This window comes from Muscardinus avellanarius (assembly GCF_963383645.1).
Source record: "Muscardinus avellanarius genome assembly, chromosome: 1".
Lineage (NCBI taxonomy): Eukaryota > Metazoa > Chordata > Mammalia > Rodentia > Gliridae > Muscardinus > Muscardinus avellanarius.
In genome coordinates, this window is record NC_137786.1 from 186882250 (window position 1) to 186906419 (window position 24170).

At 47.2% G+C, this 24170-nt stretch overlaps 1 protein-coding gene across 2 annotated transcripts in view; it reads right to left on the bottom strand.

Moving 5' to 3' along the window:
- GALNT18 (polypeptide N-acetylgalactosaminyltransferase 18) overlaps positions 1-24170 on the bottom strand; it is a gene marked incomplete at both ends in the record, with an annotated part of 326966 nt that overhangs the window by 157399 nt on the left and 145397 nt on the right. For both annotated transcript variants that reach the window (XM_080707751.1, XM_080707750.1), the window contains one exon: positions 8013-8205. In XM_080707751.1, the coding sequence (XP_080563877.1) occupies positions 8013-8205 (193 nt within the window). The remainder of the gene's footprint in view (positions 1-8012; positions 8206-24170) is intronic.

A 24170-nucleotide genomic window follows, 5' to 3' on the forward strand; every position in this document is an offset into this window, starting at 1 on the left:
ATTGAGGAACACCATGAACACAGGAGCATAATTCTAACACAGAAGCAGCGGAGCAAAGAAGATGGTAGGCATGAGCCATCCAGGGTGTTCTGGGCCGTACAGCTCTCATCCAGAGCCTGGTTGCTTGCTTTTGAGTATGTAGCTATAAATCTGCAGCATCTATCAAGAATCCAAAACACCCATGTAAGTTTGTTTCCTCACTCCCTGAGGATACAGCCATAGCCCTTTAACAAAGGTTCACTTCAGTTCCTGGGCTGGAATCTGATACTCTTTAGGTCTCACCAGCTCCTCAGCTCTTCTTTCATGCCACCTGTATGCTAGTGCAATGTATTTTTGTATGTGATTATTACATAGACATCAGGGGCTGCATGGGGACACATCTACACAGCAGGTATCCACAGTGAGTTTCTATCCACAGTAGAAACTCAGAAGACACTGGGTGTATGGCTGATGGACACATGAATACTCAAACTCATGAGATGTAGAGTGAATCCAGACCATGAGGGCTCTATGGGCAGGAACTCCACCAGAATGGGACAGGAATGGATTCACTGGATCATACATTTTCTCCCTGCCTGGATGAACAGTAATATTAGATCATCTGACAGCCAGAGGGGTGAAGGAGAGGATAATGTAGGCAGGTTAGAGACACTTAGTTTAGCCATGGCTTTAGGGAGCTGGCAAGACACTTGGCCTAGATGTGGAAGAGACAACAGGCACCTGAGAAGCAGGAGTTTCAACAGTCATCAATGCAAGAGATAGAGGCCAGGGCTGCTCTAGGAACAGAATTTTGGCCCAGGAATCACTGATGAGTAACTACTAAATACGAGTAACTACTTGCCATCATCAAAACATTCAACCTGCACCCAGAGGCAGAAGTTTCACAATCCTCCTTTCCAATCCTCTTATCAGTTTAGGGAAAAGATTTGCTATATAAGTAAATATAGACTATAAGAAGGACAATAGAATGGAGAATCATTTGCAGTCATTCCCTGTACAGGAAGGAGGGAGACCATTTGTACCCAACACCTCTTAGAGATCTGGGAAATATGGGATCCATGGAGTTAAATGAATAATGCCTTAGGGAGTAAAAGTCAATTGGTTCTGGTAGAAAAGTCACATGAGAGACAAATGTCTCTAGGTAGTGTGTTTGTTAATGAGGGAGTCAGGCCTGAAGCAACTAGAGCTGAGAAATATGGAGGCAGAGAAGGTCTGCCAGGACAAGGGAAGGCGGGTCCCATAGATTTGTGGGAACAGGAAAAGGCAGGTACCACAGATCTGCCAGGGCAGGAGAAGGTAGGGTTCATAGAAAAACAGGGCATCTTTGTTTGCCAGCAGAGCCTGGATCAGGGCTCAGTCTCTGAGGCCCAGGTCTCCCTAGCTGGGGAGAAATCATCCTCTTGGGTCTTCAGTCTGATCTGTCTCGCAGAGCCAGTCTGACCCTGCTCTCCGCTACCATGAGGGCAGAGGCCCTATCCCATATGCTCCTCATCTGCACAGTAGACAAGTAGTTACGTCATGTTCCTGCATTCAGCCCATGCAGGGCCATCTCTTACAAATTGAAGACCCAGATAATAAAAGCAACTGAAAGTTATCAGCAGTTACTACATTTCAGACAGTGTTCCACAAATTCTACATATATTATACATTCAATTTTTGTTTTGCCATCCATCTTTAATTTACAAACAAGAAAATCATAGCACAGAGAAGCTAGGTAACTTGCTGGAGTCATCCAGCTTATAAATAGTAGGCCTGTCCTTGGAGTCCAAGAAACTGGGTTTTAACTACTATTTTATAATTTAAGCAGAAACATGATCTGTTTGTCATGCAAACCAGTATCTCTCCAGGGTTGCCTTCTAAATGGTCTACTTCCTCTCTAGCCCTTAAAAAATCCACTTCTGTAGGTAGGATTTAAGTAGCAGAATACAACAAAACTATCTCCTCCTTCTTTTAAGATATTATACTTCTATTAATATAGCTCAAGATTACTTTTCCTTTAAGTACAACATTATACAATTGGCTCATAATGAACTTAACATTACCAAGAACCAGAAGGATTTAGTTAGAATATTTCTCCCCAACTGTGTTTGTGCAGTTAGCATTTTTAACGCCATAGTGGAATCGTTGCTAAGGATGTTTATTTACTCCTCTGTCCTGGGGCTGTCCTCACAGAGGACACATCTTTCACAGACCTCAGCGTCTTTTCCAGAGCCAAGATCCCAAATTAGAGACACTCACCTGGACAGGGTGGGACAAGGGATGAGGTAGTGCCTACAGCAATGAGAACAGCATAAAAACACTGGCTCTGCCCAGAGCATCTGTGAGGACTTGAACAGCTAGCTGTCTTAAGCTTGCAAATATTCAGTATTCTCCTCTAAGCCAGTCATGAGGATGAAGAGAGAAAGCATGCGGTGAGCACATGCACATACCTGGCACACCTACTATGTGACCAAGTGGTAGTTTTTGTCAATCATCAGCCCATGGGCAGTGACTCCAGATCAGTCAGTTATCACGACACTAAGCCACCCCTCCAAAGCCATGCCACTCCTCCCTTAGGACCAGCGATGTCACTGGGGGTGGAGGGTCTTGGTGCAAAATCAAAGTGCAGTGTGCATTATTCAAAAATTATTTTTAACACAGCAGTAGAAGAGTATAAAACCAAGCACAGAGTCCTCCCAGACACAAGATCATATATATATATATATATATATATATATATATATATATATATATCATAGGCCCCACACTATATCAGCTTTCTAGTGCTAATAATGTTGCTGTGAAAAATTAGGACAAACTTGGTGGCTTAGAATAACATAAATTTATCATCTCGTGGTAGAGAAGTCCAGCACAGGTCTCATGGGGCTAACATCCAGGTGTTGTCAGGACTGTGTTTATTTCTAGGGGCCCCTAGAGAATCTGTTTTCTGGCTTTTCTAGCATCTAGAGGCTGCGCACATTCCCTGGCTCATGGCTCTCCCCCATGTTCAAAACCATCAGTGGCCAGTCAAGTCTTCTTATATGGTCATCTCTCTCATTCTGTCTCTCTCTCCAATGTCGAAGTGCCTTTGTGACTAGATTGGGCTTACTCAGTAGTCTAGTATAATATCCTTTATTTTAAAGTCATTGAATTAGCAATCTTAATTACCCTTTGCCACATAGCATAACACAGGTTATGAGGATTATAATGTGGACCTCTGTGATCAATTATCCTGCCTACTCACAAAGCCAGCCCCGTTGGTTCCTAAAGTTCAGAGATCTCAGGAGTCTAGAATGTACACTGGTAAAACAATCTTACCCACCAGACCCCATGACGCCAGCCCATATATACAAATCTTGGCTACACCTGTAGTCCTGGCAGCTAATGCCCTCTCCACTTTGTGGCCACTGACCTGTGCCTGAGAGAGCCAACGCCTGGCTCCAGACTGCATTACCCCTTTGCTCCCATCCCGTCCCATGGCTCCCCACTTCAATGTTGGTACAGAATCTCTCCAGCTCTAGACTTGGGCTCCTTTGGGAGCTTGTATATGGATCTTTCCCAGTTGCTTCCACCTAAAGTTGCAGAAAATAGTCTAATCCTCTTTACCAACCCCTGGCACTTTAACTCTAGGACCTAACCCACCTGTTAACCCAAAAGCCAGTCCTCTCTAACCCCTGTGAGGGAGGAACATGTCTCAGGGGACACTGGAGAGAAAGGCAGAGCCATTACTACTAAGGATCAGGAGGCTCTGAAGATCTACCAGCAAGAGGCAGGAAATAGCACCTGCCAGAGGCTCTGCCCTGAGCTACCTTGGAGGCAGGCCATAGAGTTGCCATGACAACGTGACAGGCCTGGAGCTCAAGACCTGCCCCCTTCCTCCTACCTACACCCACATCCCCCTTAGGGCAGGTGCTTGGAAAGAATGTGTCATGTGCCTGTTGCTACAGTACTGAGGGCCACCTGCCTGACCTGGCTGTCCCAAGAATGGAAAGGCCACCTTTCCCACAGTTCACAACGATCTTTTCAGTGACTTCCCAAAAAATGTCACCTCTATCCTCCCCATTAACTCACAGGCAAAGGACTGCCCAGACCTCCCTCATACCTTCATTGTTCAAAGTATTATTGTTTGACTTACATGCAGTTAAATGCACAGACCTTAAATGTTCAGTTCAATGGGATTGAACCCAGGACCATTCCACCTCTGAGCGACACCCCAGGCCTTTTAAGTTTTATTTTATAACAGAGTCATGCTAAGTTGCTGAGACTGACCTTTAACCTATGATCCTCCTGTTTCAGCTTTCCAAGTACTAAGATTACACTGTGTACCACCACCCCCAGCATCGGTTCCATGAGTTTTGACACATGTGCATAGCTCAGTAGTCCACGTCCTAGTCAAGGCTTGGTTTTTCCTTTTCTTATTTTTGCCCTTTATGGGCTATTTTGGAGCCTAACGAGGGAGACACGAAGGAGACAGGAAGACGCACGCAGAGAAAAATGCCTGCATCTGGGGATGTGAAGAAAGCAAAATCCAGGCAGGTTGGGATGTGGCATTTCTTCCTTTTAACCCTCAGGCACCATGTCTTCCCAACCCAGGAAGGCAGTAAGAACACCCCTGCCAACTCAAAGGCCTCCCATGAGAGTGACGTCCTGTCTCCTCAGGGTGGCCCAGGGGCCTGCTCCACTCCTGTTACAATGTTGAAGGAGAATGAGTGAGATCTTCATTTCCCCAGAGGTTGGAGTGATTCCTGTTCCCGTGTCCTTCCTTCCCCAGGGCAGTGCAGTTAAAGTTGGAAAAGGAGGCTCCTTGCAGATTCTATCCTCTAGGCCTGCCTCCATGCCATAGAGGCCTCCAGTCCAGGTCCCTGCCTTATAGGGTGACTCCTCCCCAAGAGCACCATAAGGTCATCAGCAAGTTTTCTGGTCGCTTGCCTTGACCTCCCAATCCATCTGGATTCCCATACCTGGAGCTCTGTCTGTCTGATGCTTTGCTGGTGTCTGGCACACACTGGGTGCCCCGTAAACATTGGCAGATGAATAAATCCATGAAGTCAAGCAACCAACTGGAGGAACATTCACATTCTGGTTATGTCTTGTCCTGTGCATGAGGCACCAAGCACATTCTACTACGGCCAGGCCGCCTGGGTTCCAACCCCAGCTCTGCCACTACTGACTTTGAGTGAATCATACAGTTTCCCTGTGCCTCAGTTTTCTCTTCTGTAAAGTGGTAACCACTTAACAGTACCTACTTTAGAAAGTTACTGTGTGAAATCAAAGAGTTAATATACATAGAGTGCCAAACGCTTGACTGAAAATGTGTCTCATGCTATATACATGTTTGCCAGTGTAATTTGAGATAGGATGAGAGTTAAGCCATTGGGAAGATTTTCCAAAATGAGTTAGCAAGAAGAGCCAAGTGATGGTCTTATTACAAGGTAGGACTGTTCCTATAGAAATTGCAAGACTAAGGCCGGTGTTGTTCTACCTAAGCACATACCAGTTTGGAGTGGTCCACCAACAGCTCCCCACCTTGGCTGTGTGTCTGGCACATGTGAGCAGAGACACCAAGAGCAGCAAGTACATGTGCAATGAGAAACTGCCCGCTGCTGAGGCTGCTTGCACGGAGCCCTCACGGACGTGTGAGAAGGCTCCACTCTGCCTTTTAGTGGAGACTCTTTTTCTGTCTAGAGAAAGAAGCCAACCAAAGTCACCCCACCCACAGGGGAGGCATGGAAGCCCCATACAGCATAGAGCGCTATGGGGGAAAGCTCCTTCTACTCTGATAGTTTTCTCTGTAGAATTCTGCCCACCTAGTGTCCTTCAGAGTTTCAAATAAACTCCACTGAAAGCGAGAGCAGGCAGAGCACTTCTCTAACTACTGTGTGACTGGGCTCCAGCATCAGCTCTCAGCAGCATTGTGCACAGTCACAACAAACACAGCTGTGGGCCAGAGTCAGAGGCCAGAATCTGGCGCGGAGATGCGTGAGCTCAAGGCTCTGTTGCCTACTTAGCCAACTGTGTGGCCTGAGACTTAAGCCTTGTCTTTTTGCTCCTTGGCTTCCTCTACTAGAGAGGGGAAGAACACGCTTTTGCCTCGCCTGTGGTCATTGCAGTGTTGTGTGGTCGCAGATAGAAAGGGCATGCTCGATAAGTCCAGCCTGGGTCAGTATTGGTTATTGTTGCAACTGGGAGTAGTATGTCAGACCCATCCTTTCTGTAGCTTCCTGTTTGTTTTCCCCTTTAATGTTGAACAAATATATATTGAGCCGGGCCTGTGTTTTGTGCCAGATTGGCCAAAAAGTCTATGACTATTTCTCTGGCCAAGATCATGGCCAAGCCCCTACAGGAAACAGAGGGTTCCAACTCCTCAGAGGACCCCATCTCCAGAGCCCCTACATCCTGTCCACACCAAACCTGCTTCTCTCCCAGCCCCAGTGTTGTCCCTGAGGTATTCCCAGTAGGATGAGGCCCTGTGGCACTTAGTTAAGTCTGAATGTTGTTGAATTTCACTCCCTCTCTGTACCCCTCCTGCTGCCATCTTGGCTTGGGTTCCCATTCTGTCCCTGGGTGAGCAGTAGCCTCCTGAACCCGCTTCCTGCCTCCTCTCTCATCCCCTTCATTCTCGTAACACAGCGGTCAGGAGGTCTTTGAAAATGACAAGCTGACTCTGTTCCTAACAGGTGCCAGCCTTTCCCAGGATCCCTACCTCACAATGGCCCACAAAGCTGGTCTCCTGGCATCTCAACCCGAGCTGCACAGTAGTTACCAGGAGTGCTGAACAATTCTGAAGCTGAGTATCACTCTGGAAAAATCAGCTAATTGGTCTAGGGTAGGGTTCTGGCATCAGAATTATTTTGAAAGATCCTATGATGAGTCAAATGTGCAGCCAAAGTATAGAATCCAGCTGCTGACCCCTTGTTCCAGCTACCAGGGTCCCCTCTCCTTTCTCTTCCTCAGACAGGTTAAGCCTACTAATACTTCAGAGTGGAACTTGCCAGGCCCTCTGCCTGGATAGCCCACAGCCCCAGTACAGTATCTGCATGACTTGCTTTCTCATTGGCTCCCATAAGCCATTGCATTCCACTTTATATTTCTCCATAACATTTACTATCATCCAGCATGCTATGTTATTTGGCTTGTTTTGTTTATTATCTGTACCCATTCACATAGAAAGCAAAGTCTGTGCAGACTAGAATTCCTGTTCCATCCCCACATCTATACTATGCTGACATATAATAAAGACTTGATGAGTAAGTGGATACAGATTCCTCTCTCCGTAGATCCCCAGCTTTTCCATCCCTACAGCCCAGACAGCTTTTCCCTAGGCCAGGCACAACCATATTCAATTATGTAGTATACTGCAGGTGCTCAATAAATGTTTATGGAGCAGAAATGAACTTTTCTCCCTAAAGGAACATGGCCTCCATACCTAGTTGCAAGCTTTTTCCTCCAAACTCCAGGTTGAAGCTCTTCCTATGATTTGCAGTTTCAGGAAATTTTAAAAATGAGAAGAAAAAGGGGGAAAGAGGTGTGGGGGGAGCTCACAGAAGTTAATGAGATTTTCTCAGCTGTGGTACATGACTATATTTTTAATAATTAGGAGCAATAAAAATTCTAACTGAACCTTAAAGAAATATCCTTTTGTCACAAAGAGAGAAGTCAAGGCAGACTCTCTGTTGAGTGTAATGACTTGTTAGCCCAGGAAGATGGATGTACTTTAAAAAGCTAATTTACAGGGGAAAAAATTGTTCATAAAAATGCAACTAATTGGGTTAAAATGACATATTAACGGGAATGCCAGATGAATCTAGTGCCCTTAAAGAGTAAATTGGGTTATTAATCCTCAAGATCACTAATGTAAGGAAGCCCTCTCCCTACTCAGCAAATGGAGAAACTGAGGCTATGGAAACAGACCCTGGTCTAAATGGGAAAGGGACCCAAAGGTTAGACACCCAGCCCTGGCTCTGTTCCCAGTACCAGGAGGACCCATCTTCCCACAGGCAGTCTGATGGGGGCTGGCCACTGACTCTGCTCACCCACTGGGTCTGAGGTCAGGCAGGGGCCGGTCCAGGGGCAGGCGGTCGCTAAGGTAGGCATTGTAGCCGTAGTACTGGAACTGCTTCAGGGCCACACGCCGGCCTTCAGGGCTGAGCTCCTGGCCCCAGTGTGCAAACAGAGAGGAATCTGTGAAGGGCTCGGTCTCTGCCTCCTCAGGCTTGGCAGGAGCCTCTGGAGAAAGAAGGGACAAGGAGACAGTGGTCAGAGTGTACCCCTGTATATACGGTGACAACCCTTTTCCCATCCTCACAAAAGCCATGGGAAAAACCATCTTGGCCTCTTCTTTGGTGAGTAGGGGCAGACTATGATTCTCATGCTTCCCAAAGATTCATTCATCTAGGAATCCATGCCTTTAACCATCCAACAACCATTAGACACAAGGGATGTAGAAATGCATGCCTCAGGCTCTTCCAAGAGGCGGATGGATGTAAGCATGATACCCCAGAGCTTCAATGCAGAATCTCCTCCTTTCCCAGCTTGTCTGCCTGCTACAGACATTGGCCCCAGTTACTGAAATTCCTTCTGCTCCTCTTTCCCCAGCATGTACCCCCTTCCTTGGTCCCCAGGCCTTGGGTGGGGGTCTGCCCTCTGCCAAGTTCTGGTCAGCCCATTCCCTCCCCACTGTCTTGCTGAGTCAACTTCAACTCCACCATGTAGCTCTCTCCTGGCTGATCACCGCTAGCTATGCTGCCTCCTGCTATTCCAGACCCAGCCCAATGGAAGTGGGGACACCGATGACAGCTAAGCTGCCCTCAGTCTGTTGTGCACTCCGGACACTGCTCACCAGACCTCTGGTGGACTTTGTGGAGGCAGTCCCAGACTGCACCAAGAACAGCTCACGGTTTCTCAGAAACTTCCCAGGAACACAGAGGAGGGTATTACCAGCTCCAAGAGGTTTTGGATTCACATAGTCATGGATTCAAATGCACATCTACCACGCACTGGCTATGTAACCATAGCAAACAACCAACCTCCTCACACCAAAATCCCCCACCTATAATGTGGAGATTATAACAAGCCCTCAGAGATCTCTGAGGAGTGTCTTAAATCATGTATATAAACCACTTAGATCAGCATATATCTCACAAGGAGTGCACAATCAGTGGTAATGAGGTCATTTAAATCTCTTTTTTTATGTGGAAAGGGAGTAACACATCTTACCCGACATAGCTACTAGGCCAGACTTTGGAATTAGTTCCCTGGGACAGGGACCATTTATAGAAATTAGAGAGCCTGGACAGAGATCCCAGTCCACTGGACAGCACCTTCTATGCTTATAAGTAAGAGACGAATCCAGGGATCAGGAATGAGACAGAGACCCAGGAAAGCAAAGCCAGTCAGGAACAGGATGGGCAGGTGCAGGACACCTGTCAATGTCACTTTAGCTGTCTATATGGAACCCGTGGGTATCTAGTGCTATGCTGGACACAGGCAAGAGGCTAGGGTTCCCAGCTCCTCTCGGTTAGGATGTTCAGAGCTAGACTACCACCTACTCTTGGGTCACTTTCCTAGGAGCCAATCTGGAGGAGAAAAGGAGACCTGGAAATAAAAGAGGGAGTCTTCTAGCACTCAGGCTCCTCCCAACATGGAAGGGGTGCTCCAGAAGTAGGAAGGCTTATCAATGGAAATGTGAGAGGCTGTCATGAGTGGCAGGGGACTTAGGGAGCCCATGCATGATTCTGAAAGCAGACATTAGACACTGATGCTAGAGACAGTGCTAGAGGAGAGGGAGGGAGGGAGGGAAGGAGGGAGGGAGGGAGAGAGAGAATGAGAATAGGAGAGAATAGATGCCTAGGTACTGAGCAAACAAACTCTCTGTGTAAAAATGCAAAAGGCCCCAACTCAAACATGTATATGACCCCCAGGATAATCATAGAAGCCAGTACTTGCTGAGCACTTACTCTTTACATGAGCCAGGACCTCTAAGCATGTCAACTCACCTCACAGAGATCACTTTCGGTTTTTAGATGGAGATAGTGAGGCTCAGAGAGGACAAGAAGCTTGCCCTCTTGCTCTTGTTCACACAGAAAGAGGCAAAGAAGCTGGGATTCGATCAAGTCTGCCTCCCCGGGCAGTGGCTCTATACACTGTGCTTCACTACCTCAATATGGCGGCAGGCTAGTGTACACAAAACGTTATAGTGGAACATGGCTACCAAGTTTTCTTAAAGCTATAAAAAGGGAAATCAGATCCATCAAGGACACATCGAGGAATAGAGATGCAAGCTGTACATGTATTTCTAAGATAGAGCAAGGGTTTTCAGGCATGTGGGGACCTGCCCAGAACTCTATCCCAGAACTGGGGTACACTTTCTCGTTCTCCTCCCCCATGAGGCATGCTTGAAGGGAAGCGCAGGCTTGCATGATCTTGAAGGTCCTTGTTATATCTAAAAAAATGTATGACTCATTCGTTTGGAATGGGGGTAGTAAAAATCTAAATCAGTGAACCAACTGAATCATATAATATTTAAAAGAAATGTAGTTTTATTGCTCTCAAATGACTAAATGGATATTACCAAGTAAAATGAGATCAGTTAATGAAAAAATTATGATTCACAATTAGGCCTGTGTTGTGTAATAAGGCGTTAGAAACATATTGAAATTCTGTGTTACAGGCCACATGCCCCTGCCCTTTTTTTTTTTTTTTTTTTTGGTGGTATCGGGGTTCCTGGAAGCCCTTCTACCTCTGGTATACACTCCCATGGGCTATACTCCCAGACCTATTTTTTAACATTTTTATGTGGAAATAGAGTCTCTTAAACCAGCGAGGCTGGCTCCGAACCAGCTTGATCCTCCTGTCTCCGCCTCCCAAGCTCAGGGATTACAAGCGTGCACCACCACGCCCGGCTGCCCCTGCCTTTTTACTCAGCAATGGGTACAAGTGACAGTGAACTTGAAAATAGTGGGTCCTCAAAAAGGAGTCAGGGGAACTTTGTGGGAATAAAGTACTGCACTAAGTGGTGTCTTTGTCCATGGCTATTGTATCTCTTTGTCCTTATGAGTGTAAGCTCCCTGAGAGAGGACCACATCAGTCTTGTTCCTGCTATATCTTTGGTTTCTAGCACCACATGTGGCTCATACAAGGGTCTCATATCATTTTACAACTAATTTGATATTAAATAGCCCACAGTGGTTAGTTATTAAAACTGAAGAAAGCAAAGATGAAAAGGTTAAATGACTAATCTGTGGTCACCCAAAACTCCATACTGGTTCCTCTACACCACAGGTGGCACACCATGGTCCATGGCCCACCACCTGTTTTTAAAGAGCATGCATGTCATGATCACTATTTACTACATTATGATGCAACACTATAAGACCACAATGCACCAATAAAAGTATATTAAAATACAGGAAATTTCTACCGAAACATGGTCACATCTATTTGCTTATGTATCAACTATGGCTGCTTTAGAGCTACAAGAAGAGGCTTGAGTAGGTATGGCAGAAAGCACAAGCCCAAGAAGCTAAAAAATACATACTGTTGGGTTCTTTTAGGAAAAGTTTGCCAGCTTACTTAACACCTTAAGTTTGACTCCACTTAGGTAAGGAGACCTTGCTCTGGTAACTCTGGGGCCCTGATCCACGTACACCAGCATTCCCACAGATAGCTTAATGCCTGTGCCTTGACAATTGATTATCAAGTATATCTTGCCTATTACTTGCTCAAGCTCTTCTCTGTGATAGGATAATAGGTTTCTTGAGATACTCTCTCAGCTCATCTGCTTCCCTGTGCTAATACCCAGCCCTCACTGTACATGACCTGTTTTTCCAGAAAGTGCTACCAATGATCACATGGCACATGGGGGAAATGCCACAATATAATTATAGAGATATGCCCATAGAGCCTGACGCACAGCCCACTAATGAGAAATGAGAGTGGGACATTGCAAATCCACCCTGACAGCCTCCACACTAATTCACAGAGACAGGAGAGAAGTGGGGCAGGAAGAGTTTGCAAAGCTTTGAGCAGTTAATGCATGAAAGCTGCAGCTCCAAGCCTCATCAGGACACCCTGTCAAGGCTTTTGAGGCTTCAGAAGCTACTGCTGCTGAAAACAGGAAGGATAGCCACACAGGGGTTGACTGCCTGGGTGGGCACCCCAAACAGAGAGCCAGCCTGACCCTCCTGGATTTTTCTCCAAAGTCTTGGTAGTTCTGAGAGTTGAGAGATGGGCTCCAGAGTAAAACAGACAGTGCACTGCTGCCCAGCTTTGTCCCATTCATTCTGTCTATTTTTTGCAGGACCAGGTCCTTGGAGAACCTCACCATCTGGGACTGAGTCTCTGTGCCAGGTCTTTCCAGAGCTATAGGTGGTAACTCAGAGGTGATGGTATCTTTATAGAGAAGTTGCAGGAGAGTCTATAGTCCAGCCCTTCCCCTGAGCAAGAATCCAGCACCCGCCGTTGCTCCTTAGATTGTAGGATGAGCTTTTAGGAGGGGTCTTGTTGTAATGTTTCTGCTGGAGGTCAAAGTGACAATCCTGCAGGTTGGGAAGCAGGATATATCTACACTGTCTATTGTCCCAAACCTTGGCCAAGGTTGGCTGTGAGCCCTTTGGAAGCAGAAACTCTACTTCTAGTCTGGGCTCATGCAGGGATGTTTTCCCAGGAAACCAATGGATTCTTTTTGGTTTTTGGTTAACTGTGCATCCTCTCTGGCAGAAGGACAGTGAAGAAGGCTTTGAGGGTGGGCAGGAGGAACCCAGCTTTTGCCCTGCTGCCCTGCAGCTAGTCCAGCAGCTATTACTATTCCTATCTCTGCCCTCAGGCCATGCTCAGAGATGGAGCTTTGGGTGTATGGTGATGGGTGAGTGGAGGTGAGAGAAATGTGGATAGGCAACCTGAGTTCCAGGCCCTGGGGTCCCAGGTCTGCAGTTCATTCTGGGGACAGGCTTCTGGTCCTGGCTTCTGGTCTTTCTCCAAGAGAGTTCTGGGGACTCTTTTCTCCACACTTCTGCACCTGCTATTCATGATTTATGGGCAAGACCAAGAGCCCCTTCAAGCCTCAATTGTCTTCCCTTGTAAAATGGAAATTGTCTTCTAGGTTGCTGTTGGGGTTTGCAGCAAAGTCAGCTTCTAGAACAAAAAAAGGCTAAGCATCGAACCAGGGGAAGGTGGTGCCAAACATCCCATGTAGGATTCTTCAAGGAGGCTTACCTTTTCTTCCTCTCCCCACTTTCAAAATGATTCTACTGAGGCATAACTTACATAACATAGCATGCACCTCTTCTAAATGTCCAATTCAATGATTTTTTTTTTTTTTGGTGGTACTGGGATTCTTGGAAGCCCTTCTGCCTCCAGGCTACCCAGAGCTATTTTATACTTTTTATTTGGAAACAGGGTCTCTTAAACCAGTGCAGCTGGCTTCGAACCTGCGCAATCCTCCTGTCTCCGCCTCCCAAGTGCAGGGATTACAAGCGTGCGCCACCACGCCCGGCCAATTCAATGATTTTTTAGAAAACTTTTCTTCAACTCTTGAGGTGCCTTGGTTCATGCTTTATTGTGGATTAAAAAGAAAAGGGCGAATTCCAGAAACACACATTTCTCTCTTCAGTTTTTGGTCAACTCCTGCCCACTGGCTTCCTCTTGGCGAGAAGTCACCATTATTCCCATTAAAGAGCTTTGATGCTTGGCCTCTCTGGAGAAGCCCAGGCTTCTCCAGAAAAGAAGTTCCTCACAGCTTGTTAGGAGGCTGCATTCACATCACCACACTAGGAGGGGTTGTACCTGCAAAGACAGGTGGAGTCCAGCCCTGCTTTCAGCCCATTGTGTCGCCTCTTCAGCCCAGGAGGATGTTGCTCTCCCTCCTCTTCAAATGCCCAGACTTGTCCAAATCCCAGCCCTGGTGCCTGGTCTCAGCCAAAGCGAGGTACTATGGGAAGTAGGCCAGCCTGAGAGATGACCAATTCCAGGAACTCCCACCTTCAACATGACCTCCGCCTCACTGATGCTCTTCTGTAAAACAGCCCAGTGTTGGTGTTCCCCTTGGGAAGACTGAGGGGATATTGGTACACCACAGTGGTGCTTTCTTTGTGCCCAGAAAAGTAAGACCTTTCTGCCTTCACTGTGTTTAGCCACCAAGGGAAAACTTTCAGATTTTGTTCAACACCCTTCAGTGTATTCAGAGTTCCAGCATCACAGCAGGAGCTAGCCCCCAAAGTCTCCTCCCAGGAGTACTTGAAGCTGCTAAAATGAAATAAAGGGCTTTGGAGGGAACTGGCAGGAGCTCTGATAGTGTTGAGCCCTACAACATTAGAACCTTCTGCAGCAAGACCTTACTCTTGGTGGTAAAAGCGATCTGAGGGACCTGTCTTCTGAAGAAGGGAAGAAGAGAGGCTTCCTGAGGCATCTCTGGAAGCAAAGCAGTCCATGAGCAGGAGAGTGGCCCACCACAGCAACAATAGCAGGCTGCATGAGGGGCTCACCAGGCAAAGATGCTGAAGATCAGCTTTAGGTCCCAAGAAAACCATTCATAAAAACAGGCAGCAGGTTGGATTTGGCCAGTGGGATACAGTGTGCCCAGTGTGGAGGGAGTACAGACTCCAGGTCCAGCTGCTTCATTTACTAGATGTGTCTTGCTTCCTCACTTGTAAAATGGTGAGAACAATCCCCACCTTGCGGAGTCTCAATGAGGAATAAAGGAGGGAATGTGGTAAAGCACCCTGACCAGTGCCTGACCCATCAGGGCTCAGTGAAAATGCGAGCTGGGATTTGCTGGTGTGCTGCGAGGCTCCTCCTGGAGGGCTTTGGCTGTGAGTGGCTGCCTCATCCCATGCAGATTCACTCTGACTCCCTTGGTATCAGCTTCCTGTAGCTTCTTGTGAAACAACCCTAGCCCACCTGGCTGGGATCATCAGGACCTAAGCTTCACCTGGGAAGGATAGAAGGCAGTCATGATTCTGGAAATTCAAGAAACAGAGAACAGGAGCCAGGGCAGGGATGGAGGAATCAGGCTGTGCATCCTTGGGCCCCGGTAAGAATTTGGGAAGGCAGCCTCAGCTGGGTTGTTTAGGCTTCAAGAACACTGGGCATTCCTAGCAAAGAACTAGAAAATAAGCAAGGGGTCTCAAGAGAAGCACCGTCCGTCACTTTAGTCTGGGTTGCCATGGCAGGCAGGGAAAAAGATGATACCTGGCTCTGTGAGCTCAACCTGATACTCGGTGACAGTCCCTCCCAGCTGATGACAACCTGAGCTCACTTCTGAGACAGCTGGCAAAGGTAGGGATGGTCAGAACTCCGTGTGTGCACCCCCTGCCCCACAGAAGTGAAAATGGACTTGATGAGAAATTATGCAGAACGAAAACTGCTGTTAAAGGGTCCAAGTTTTATCACCCAAGCCGACCATATAAAGTACACGTGAAAAACTCATTTTAGGGAATAACGAATGCACGTATCTTAGGAACCAGGATTTACATGCACCATTACTTGCTAGTTTCAAACAACCCTTTAAACCTAGAATTCTGCTGAGGAAATATAACGAACTCTGAAGTGCATACCATCATTTCCCTCCGTCCCTCCAAAAGCTGACAGCCTGGAGCCAAGCACCAAGATTTCTAAATATACACCTCGCTGTTCACACATAAAACATGATGGTTCCACACATCATTTTCCTGGGACAAACTCGCTGGACCGACCATGCTGATGTGCAAGTGGCATGCTTTTCCTGGTTCAGGGGAACAGCTGCAACAGCTAGGCTTTATGGGGATAGAAACGTGGCCTGTGGCAGTAGGGCACCCTGAACTCAGGCCAATGGCAGGTCCTCCTGAAGCTTTGATTCCTTCTGAAGCAACACGCTGGGAAGTGCTACCGTGTTCCTGAATCAAGTTCAGAAATCACGTGCCCCTTTCCCCTGAAAAAGTACTCTACCCTCACTCTCTGGTCTCAGGAGCCTCTCCTGGAAATCCTGCCTTTTTCCAGAGCCCCCTTCCTGTCTGGAAGAGCAGCAACTCCCTGTAGAGCAGCAGCCCCGAGCATCAGCAAGAATCAGACTAAGCCCAGGCTTGGTAAGTCACAGGCCACCAGTGCCTGATTCAGCAGGTCTGATTCAGCAGGTCTGGGGTGGGCTTGAGGGTCTGTACTTCTAGGACATGACAAGGGAATCTGAGGCTCTGGGCCCTGAGTCCCCAGTCGGTGGGAGGGAGACGCACACTAAGCTGGCCTCCTCTCTAGACCTGGCTCCAGGCTCACTGGCTTGTGTGCTGCTGAAAAGCCCCTCCCATTCTTTAAGCCCCAGTCTTCCAGGTGAGGGTGGTAAACACTAGATGATCTCCAACATCCTTTCAGGTCCTAAAGCGCCATAGTTCTAAGGAGGCTCCAATCACTGATTCCATCTTCTGCAGGCACTGAGGGCTTCCACTTAGAATGTTCAGTGGGACCCATGGGCTTCCATCTCAACTCCTTTATGTTATAAAGAAACTAAGGCAGACAGGTATGGTGGAATAGGACTATAAGGCTGGGCTCAGCAGCTTAGTGAGACTGGGTTTTGAAATAAAAATAAAAAGAATTAGGAGTTTACCTTAGAAGTAGAATGTCCCTGGGTTCAATCTCCAGTACCAAAAAGAAATGAATAAACAAACAAACAGGCTCAGAAAGGTTCAATGCCTTGCCTTAAGCCACACAGCTGGGAAGCGGCTGAATCTAGAGCCCCCAAAGCCCCTGGTGCCTGCATTCCTTGTTCTGTGTTCCCTCCACCACCACCCACCAGAGGGTTCCTACAAAGTGGTTCTGGGAAGAGGCCACTTGCTGGATGGATGCAAAAGTATTCTCAGGACTTCCGAGGTGGCCAAACCCCAAAGCCTGAGCTGTGAGCCAACTGGTTAACATCCTGCCTCAGACTCCCCTCACAGTGCTGACACCAGGGTCCCTATCTACAGAAAGCCCCTATGTGCAGGGCTGATGGAAAGGTAGACGGTGCCCTGCATGAGAGGAGGGGAGGCTATTCATCACAAGACCAAGACCCTGGGGCCACTGACCCAAGCTGTCAGAGGACAGCAAAACTGTCCCACTCAGTTCTCACTGATGGTACACACACACACACACACACACACACACACACACACACACACACAGCTTGCGGAAGCCTGCAGCAGTCTGCAAAAGCTTGTCCTGAGAATAGAGTTTTTCGGTCCCAAGCGGCTGTTCACTGCATGTAGCAAGACCATTAAAAAGATGCCATTTCAGAGACCAGAGAAGAACACTTGTAAAAACAAACTTGCAAGAAGAAATATTATGGGACTCCACTCTGGTTAAACAGCCCACATCTAAATCTTTATGTGCAATTTATAGCAGAGAAGGATAAATAGGAGCCAGGCCTGTCGAGTTTGGGTCTTCTCACAGGCCCCCAGAAGTCCCCGCTAGGATGGCCTGGGCTAAGCATACCATCACCCCAGCAGCCATCAGTCACTGGTCACGGGCATCTTTTAATGACAATCCCCAGCTGTAAATCTCCCAGCCCTGGCTGCTGTGGCTGCACTGCTGCAGAGAGAAGTGGATTTGTCCTTCGAAAAAGTTAACAAACAGGCCCTCCCAACCCCAGGCCCCGGCAGGATCAGGACAGGCTTTGAATCCACGTCAAAGAAGCCATCAAAGGAAATAGGCCATTTTCAAACAAAATCCATTTCTTGAGCATGACGGTGAAAATATTTATCACATGAAAGATGTGAAAGCTTTATGAAGTCTTGACGCTCTATGTTGTGGATGCTGCGTGTGTCCAGCGGAATGTGTGCAAAACCCGTTATGCCTGTGACTTTGAAAGGGGGTGGGCTGGGGGAATTAGTCTTTCCATCTGGCGACTTCTTAATTTACCAACTCAGTTGTGCTGCATGGGGACCTGAGGCAGGAGAAGGAGGCAGGCACAGCCACAGCCAGACAAAATAAGCTAAGGCTTTGGATAAAGCAACTCTGCGTGTCCAGACGTAGTGAATAGGGGCCCACGCTTATCTATTTCCGTCAGCCACAGGCTTTGAAAAGCATGCACACTGATATCTCGTTTACAGGGTCAGACTAGGCTTCTTCAGTGGGTCTTGGGATTATCCTCCACAGTCTGGAATTCTTTCCACAATCATGAGTTTTTTTTTTTTTTTTTTGGTTTTGTTTTGTTTTTTTGCTCTGCAAATGTATTTTCAAAGTGCACAATAAAATCCAGAAAAAAATTGTGGGAGGGCAAGCCAGTCTCCCTGCAAGGACAGAGATCTCTCAGGCTGAGACAGGAGGGCAAGCCAGTCTCCCTGCAAGGACAGAGATCTCTCAGGCTGAGACAGGAGGATGAGTTCTCTACTCAGAGACCCTGCGCCTCTTCTTCTACATCCTGCCACAAGGTGGGTGGTCAGCTGTAGAGGGCGCTCCGACATCCGGCCTTCCATAGGGCATTCACATCTTCTCTTCAGAGTGGAGACATGAACCCTGGTCTCCTGCCCTTTCCTCTGGGTGATAGCAGACAGAAGATTCCTGGCATCCTTGCACATTGAAGGAAGACACAGAGGTTTGTGCTATCTTCCTGGATTTCCTAAGATAGGCAAAAATTAAATCCCATACATTGGAATCACAAATAAAATGAAATTAATTGATTCAACTAAGAGGCATTGAGACACAGCTACACAGAGAGGCAGCCTGACCTGGCAGTGGCATGAGTCCTCCGAGCCATGCTGGCCAAGTCTAGAGCTTGGCTTCACTACTCGCTGGCTATGTCATCTGGCATAAGCCACTTGACCTCTCTGCCTGTTTCCTAGTGTAGAAAATTGAGAAAACTCATAAGAACTGCTTTCTTGTGGGGTTATGGTGAGAAGCAAATAAGTTAAAAACAGAGCTGCTCACATTCTGAGCAGCCATATACACTGGCTGTGACTGCTGTGGTTGTTGCTGGTCCAATGCTCGGCTCAGAGCTGTAGAAGGGTTGTGAGCAAGTTCAGGGAGTTGTTGGGGTAGCAGCCTATCACTCTCCCACCTTCCCCCCAGTGTCTGGCACACAGAGTAACTTGGAACCAGGGGAGCTCCTTCATCCTTCAGAAGAGGTGAAGAGAATCCAAAAGCCTCTGGTACCCTAGGGGGAGGAGCCTTAAGATGTCCAAGGAAGGTCTAGCCCCTGATCCTCAGCCAGGGAAGGAAGAGAAGTCAGGGAAGCCCATGGCTGACGAGCCCAGAGCCACAGTGTGGAGACAGCTACATCCAACCAGATCCCCCGGCTGGGCAAGTTGTGTGGGTGGATGGCGGTCTTCCTGCCCAGCTGGTATGTTACAACATGCAGCTTAGGGCTAGAGAACAGAGCCCTCTGGGTGCTATGGTTTGGAACTTCAGTGTTTCCAAAGCTTGGTTCCAGAGTGCTGCTATTGACAGGGGCTGAGGACCTTTAGAAGGGGAGGTCCTTAGGTCACCAGGGACATGCTATCAAAGGGGACCTTGGGGTGCCAGTCCCCCAGCCCCTGCTTCTTCTCTTTTTCCTCTGGGTCACAAAGCAAGCAGTTCTTCTCTGTCACATATTTGTATTTCTACCATGATGCGTCAGCTTGCCACAGGCCCAAAGCAACTAATTGTGCTCAGACTGACACCTCCATAACTGTGAGCCAAAAGAAGTCTGTCTTTATAAGTTGGTTATCTCAGGGTACTTTGTGAGAGTAGTAGAACTCTTGCTCTTTAGGAAAACACCAGGTTCTTTACAGCTAAAGCTCTACTCTCTAGGCTGCCCCACTCTGATCCTGGGGCTCATGACCCAGAAGCCATGGCATCTTAGCATCCACAGAAATCACAGCTACTTGAAATGTGAGCCTGGGTTGCACAGCATGGGCAGGGTCCTGAGACTCAGAGGGGCCCTGAGATGACAAGCTATTGAGGGTGATTAGGGGAGGCCACACTACCTCCTTCACTCATCTGCAGTCAACTCCTGGACTGTGCACTGAGGCAAGGTCTGCTGTGTCCTAATCTCCTTGTGTCCTCCTGGGCCCTAGGCAGAGCAGTGTACTTATGGGATGGTGTGTAGGGGCTTTCCTTAGGGAGGGGTGTACACTGCCTAGGAGTCCCTACTTCTTTTGAGCCCCTGCCTCACTACATTCTGAGCCAGTACTCTGATCAGCACAGCAGCTCAAATAGTCTCCCAAAGTCATATGAAACTGAAGTCAGGGGTCTTGAACAACCCCCAGACCAATGCTCCTCAGCCTCTTTTGATCATAGCCCTCAGTAAGAACTACATTTTTTTGCATTGTCTCATACACACATGCAAAGACACATAAGAAAAACGGCAGCTTGCAAAGCAATCCTTAGCTTTACTATCAGTAACTAACTCTGATATGTTCTATTTAGTCTACAGAATTCCATTAAGAAAGTGTTCTGGTCATTACCTAGTAAATCAATTCCATGACCTATTGATGGATTGAGATGGATCTAGATCAATGGATTGCAACATTTAGAAACTACTATCCCCTTTTTATAAATGTTAAAATCCCTACCTTCCTTTCATATTACTTGAAATTTGAAAATAAAATATCACAACAGAAAGCAAATTTAAAAATGGCCATTTTAGCCAGGCGTGGTGGCGCACGCTTGTAATCCCTGCCCTTGGGAGGCAGAGACAGGAGGATCGCGCAGGTTCGAAGCCAGCGGTGCTAGCTTAAGAGACCCTGTTTCCAAATAAAAAGTATAAAAATAGGTCTGGGAGTGTAACCTGGAGGTAGAAGGGCTTCCAGGAACCCCAGTACCACCAAAAATAAATAAATAAATAAAAATAAAAGATAAAAAATGGCCATTTTGGAATATGCTTAAGTATATCTGCCATCTGACTTTCCTGAGATTTTGATGTGAATTCCTCATGAGAGAAGAGATGCCCCCTTCCCACCCTTGCAGAAATAACTTATCTATCCTAGATAGTGGTTTCTCAAGAAACTCCTCAGAGTCCCCTTGGGGAAGGTGGACCCTGAGTAGGAGAAGGGTATTTGGGAAACCTCTTTCTCCTTATCAGAGGGGCTCCAATATAGTTTCTATACATAGAATTTTGCATAGGAGATCCTTCAAAGAGGGTCTTCAGCTAAAGAAAATAAATTTGAACCCCATCAACTAGTGATTCTCTCCCCATTTTCCAGGAGAGTGAAAGAAGCTGAATCATGCATCTCTTAGAAAGGTGACAAAGACACAGAAAGGCAAAGCTGGGGCAGACGTGAGGGACAGGCAAGACGGGAGGTGAGCCCTGGGCAGCGCATTCCTGGGATCTTCAATCTGTTCTCAAAAGGACAGCACCAAGGACACACACCACTCAATGGAAGGACCAGGATCCTGGGCTTTGGGTGAGATTCCTAGAAGACTCAGTGTGGAAATAATTCTCACCTTCTGGGAGCCAGAAGCCCTGCTTAGCAGCTACATGTGTCTTTGATTAATAAATGATGGGAAATAAATTGATCATTTCTGAACAGAGGCAGTGTGTTTGGCTCTTTGTAGCCTGGTCCAGGAGGTGGGAGGCCCTTGATGGCTGTAAGTCGAGCATTCCTGGGAATGCCTACTGGCCATGCACACTGCGTGTGGTAAGATAGAGGGCTCTGCTGGATCCTACAATGGCATGCAGAAGCCCAGGTCCAGAGTCTGGGCTTGAGGCTCTACATTGTGGAGTACCAGCCGATGCCACCCAACGCTCCAGGCAAGAACCCCTTCTGGGACTATGGGTTCTGGGTGCAATTACCAACCCCCTATTTCTTCACAGACACCTTTCATACCCCAGATCCAGGTAGGATAGACAGTATGACCAAGGCTTATCCCAGGCTCCCAGCAAGATTCTGTGAACACTGCAGAAGCCGCTGCACCAATGTGATGGCCAAATAGAGTCACAGTAAGTGCAACTACCCTGTTTGGTAGTGAGCCCTGGTCCCAAATGCCCAGGAGAAACACACCCAACACACTCCTACGTGTGTGCGGCACCTGCAGCCACCACACTGGCTGCATATTAAAATCAACCAGGGAACCAACCAACCAACTACTAACCCCCCTCCCCAACCAACCAAGTCTGGGGGTGAGATCTGGGCTTTTGAGGGTCTACTGGGGATTGAACCCGGGGGTGTAATTCTACCTTAGCTACACCACCAGTCCTAATTTTTTTTTTTCATTTTGAAAAAGTTTTCATTAAGTTGAAAAGGGCCTCACTAAATTGCTGAGTCTGGCCACCCAGGTTGGCCACCCACCTATGATCCTTCTATCTCAGCCTCCAACTACTGAGATCACAAGCGTTTGCCATTGTGCCCAGCCCTGGGCATCCTTTGTGCTGTGTTTGGTTTCATTTATCTCCAGATGATTCCAATATGCAGCCAAAATTTAAACCCATTGGTTTGAGGGCAATGGTTCCAAAACTTCAGTGTGTGCCCCAGGATCCACCTAGCTAGTTAAGAATGCAGATGAGCTGGTCATGGTGGTGCATGCCAGTACTTGGGAGGCTAAGACTGGAGGATTGTGGGCTTAAAGCCAGCCTCAGCAACATAGTGAGACTCTCAGGAACCTAGGGAGACCCTATTTCCAAAAAATAAAATAAAAGGGATAGGGGTATAGCTTGAAAGTAGAATCTCTAGTAACACACACACACACACACACACACACACACACACACACACACACAAAAAAAAATACAGATCATCTCAAAATGTCCCATCTCTGAAGGCATAAGAAATTAGCTCCCCCCTAACCAATGGAACTTCAAGTGCATTGGAAACACCCCAAATCTCAAGTAACAAAACAACCCTTAACATCTCATCCCCTGAACAAATACCATAATCTCTTTATGTATCATAAATGTTATACTGGAAAAAATATTTTGCCTTCTCTCAGTGTGGTAATATGTTATCATTATCCTCTTTCCAACAGCCTTTTGGAAGTTTAATAACTTATAACTGCAAGGTCTATTTTCCTCATCTGAACATCATAATGTTTTATCTTCCCTACCTGAGCATCAAAAGGCCCCTCTTCCCAACAACAAATCACAGAGGGCTCTTGGTTATCCTCAAGTACAGACAGTGAAGCCTGTGCAGAACCTGGCTATAGTGGTCCCCAGGTCCTAGCTGATGAGCGCTCACTTCTTCTTGTCTGTTGTGTGGTTTTTACAAACAATCTAGTCTTGCTTTAAGATTCAAAATTTTTCACTAGACCACAAACTCCTCAGGTGTTTCTGATGAGCGAGCGTTTCCCAGAACACACTTTGATAAACAGATTAAATAAAAAAGCCTCCAGCCAGCTCTACTGCTAGACAATGAGGGCTGAGGCTACAGAAAGGATGCTAGGGAGGAAAAGCCAGGGCAAGTTGAGAGATGGAGGGCTCTTCATGGGACCCACTATACTGAGTCACCTGGAGGCAAGATTTCAAACAGGACCTCAGAAATCCTGCTATACCCCCTGCACTCCAAAACGCATGGCTTAGTGAGCAATCATTCTGGGAAGGGGGGCAGGGAGAATGTATCAGATTCTACAGGCATTGGTGGCAAAATATAAAAAAATAAAATAAACAAATAAAAACATAACACTGCCAGAGGGATACAGGGTTGAATCCAACAGGCTCCCTGTTTTCAGTGACCTTACACTGTAGTTAGAGATGGACAGGCAAATGGGTATATTATTAGAGTAGCATCATCACATGAGGCTGCTGGCTGGGTAGATGGATGGTCATATGGACAGGTGGTCAAACATCTATACCCAGGAACTGGTAGGGAGGGTATACCAGGCACCACTTCTGCCTCCTGTGGCAAGGTCAGAAAGTAGCAGCAGTCTTTGCATTGCTATGAATAAGCAAACTCTGAGAATATTATTTTTGAGGCCCTGATTGTCAAGAAAAGCTGTCTGAATTGCTATAAACACAAAGGAGTCAGTATGCTTTCTTGCTTTTGTGAAGGTCTTGGAAAGTACAGAGTTAACAAAGGCCCCAAGCTACAGTCCCAGACTGTGCAGGGACTTCAGAGAGGGAGCAGATGAAAGGCACAGGGACCACGTGGACAGACTTCACCTCGTTATGAGTGGCCCCGGTGCTTGATGGCAGCAGGCCTCTCCTTGCTCAGTTCCTTGGCTGTTCCTTGGGAACCCAGAGAGGTCCCGAGGGGCAGCAGTATCAGACAGGCCTCACTAGCTCCTCAGAGCCCTGGTCCCATCAGCCATCAACCAATCACTAGAGTACATGTGGTGTGAGA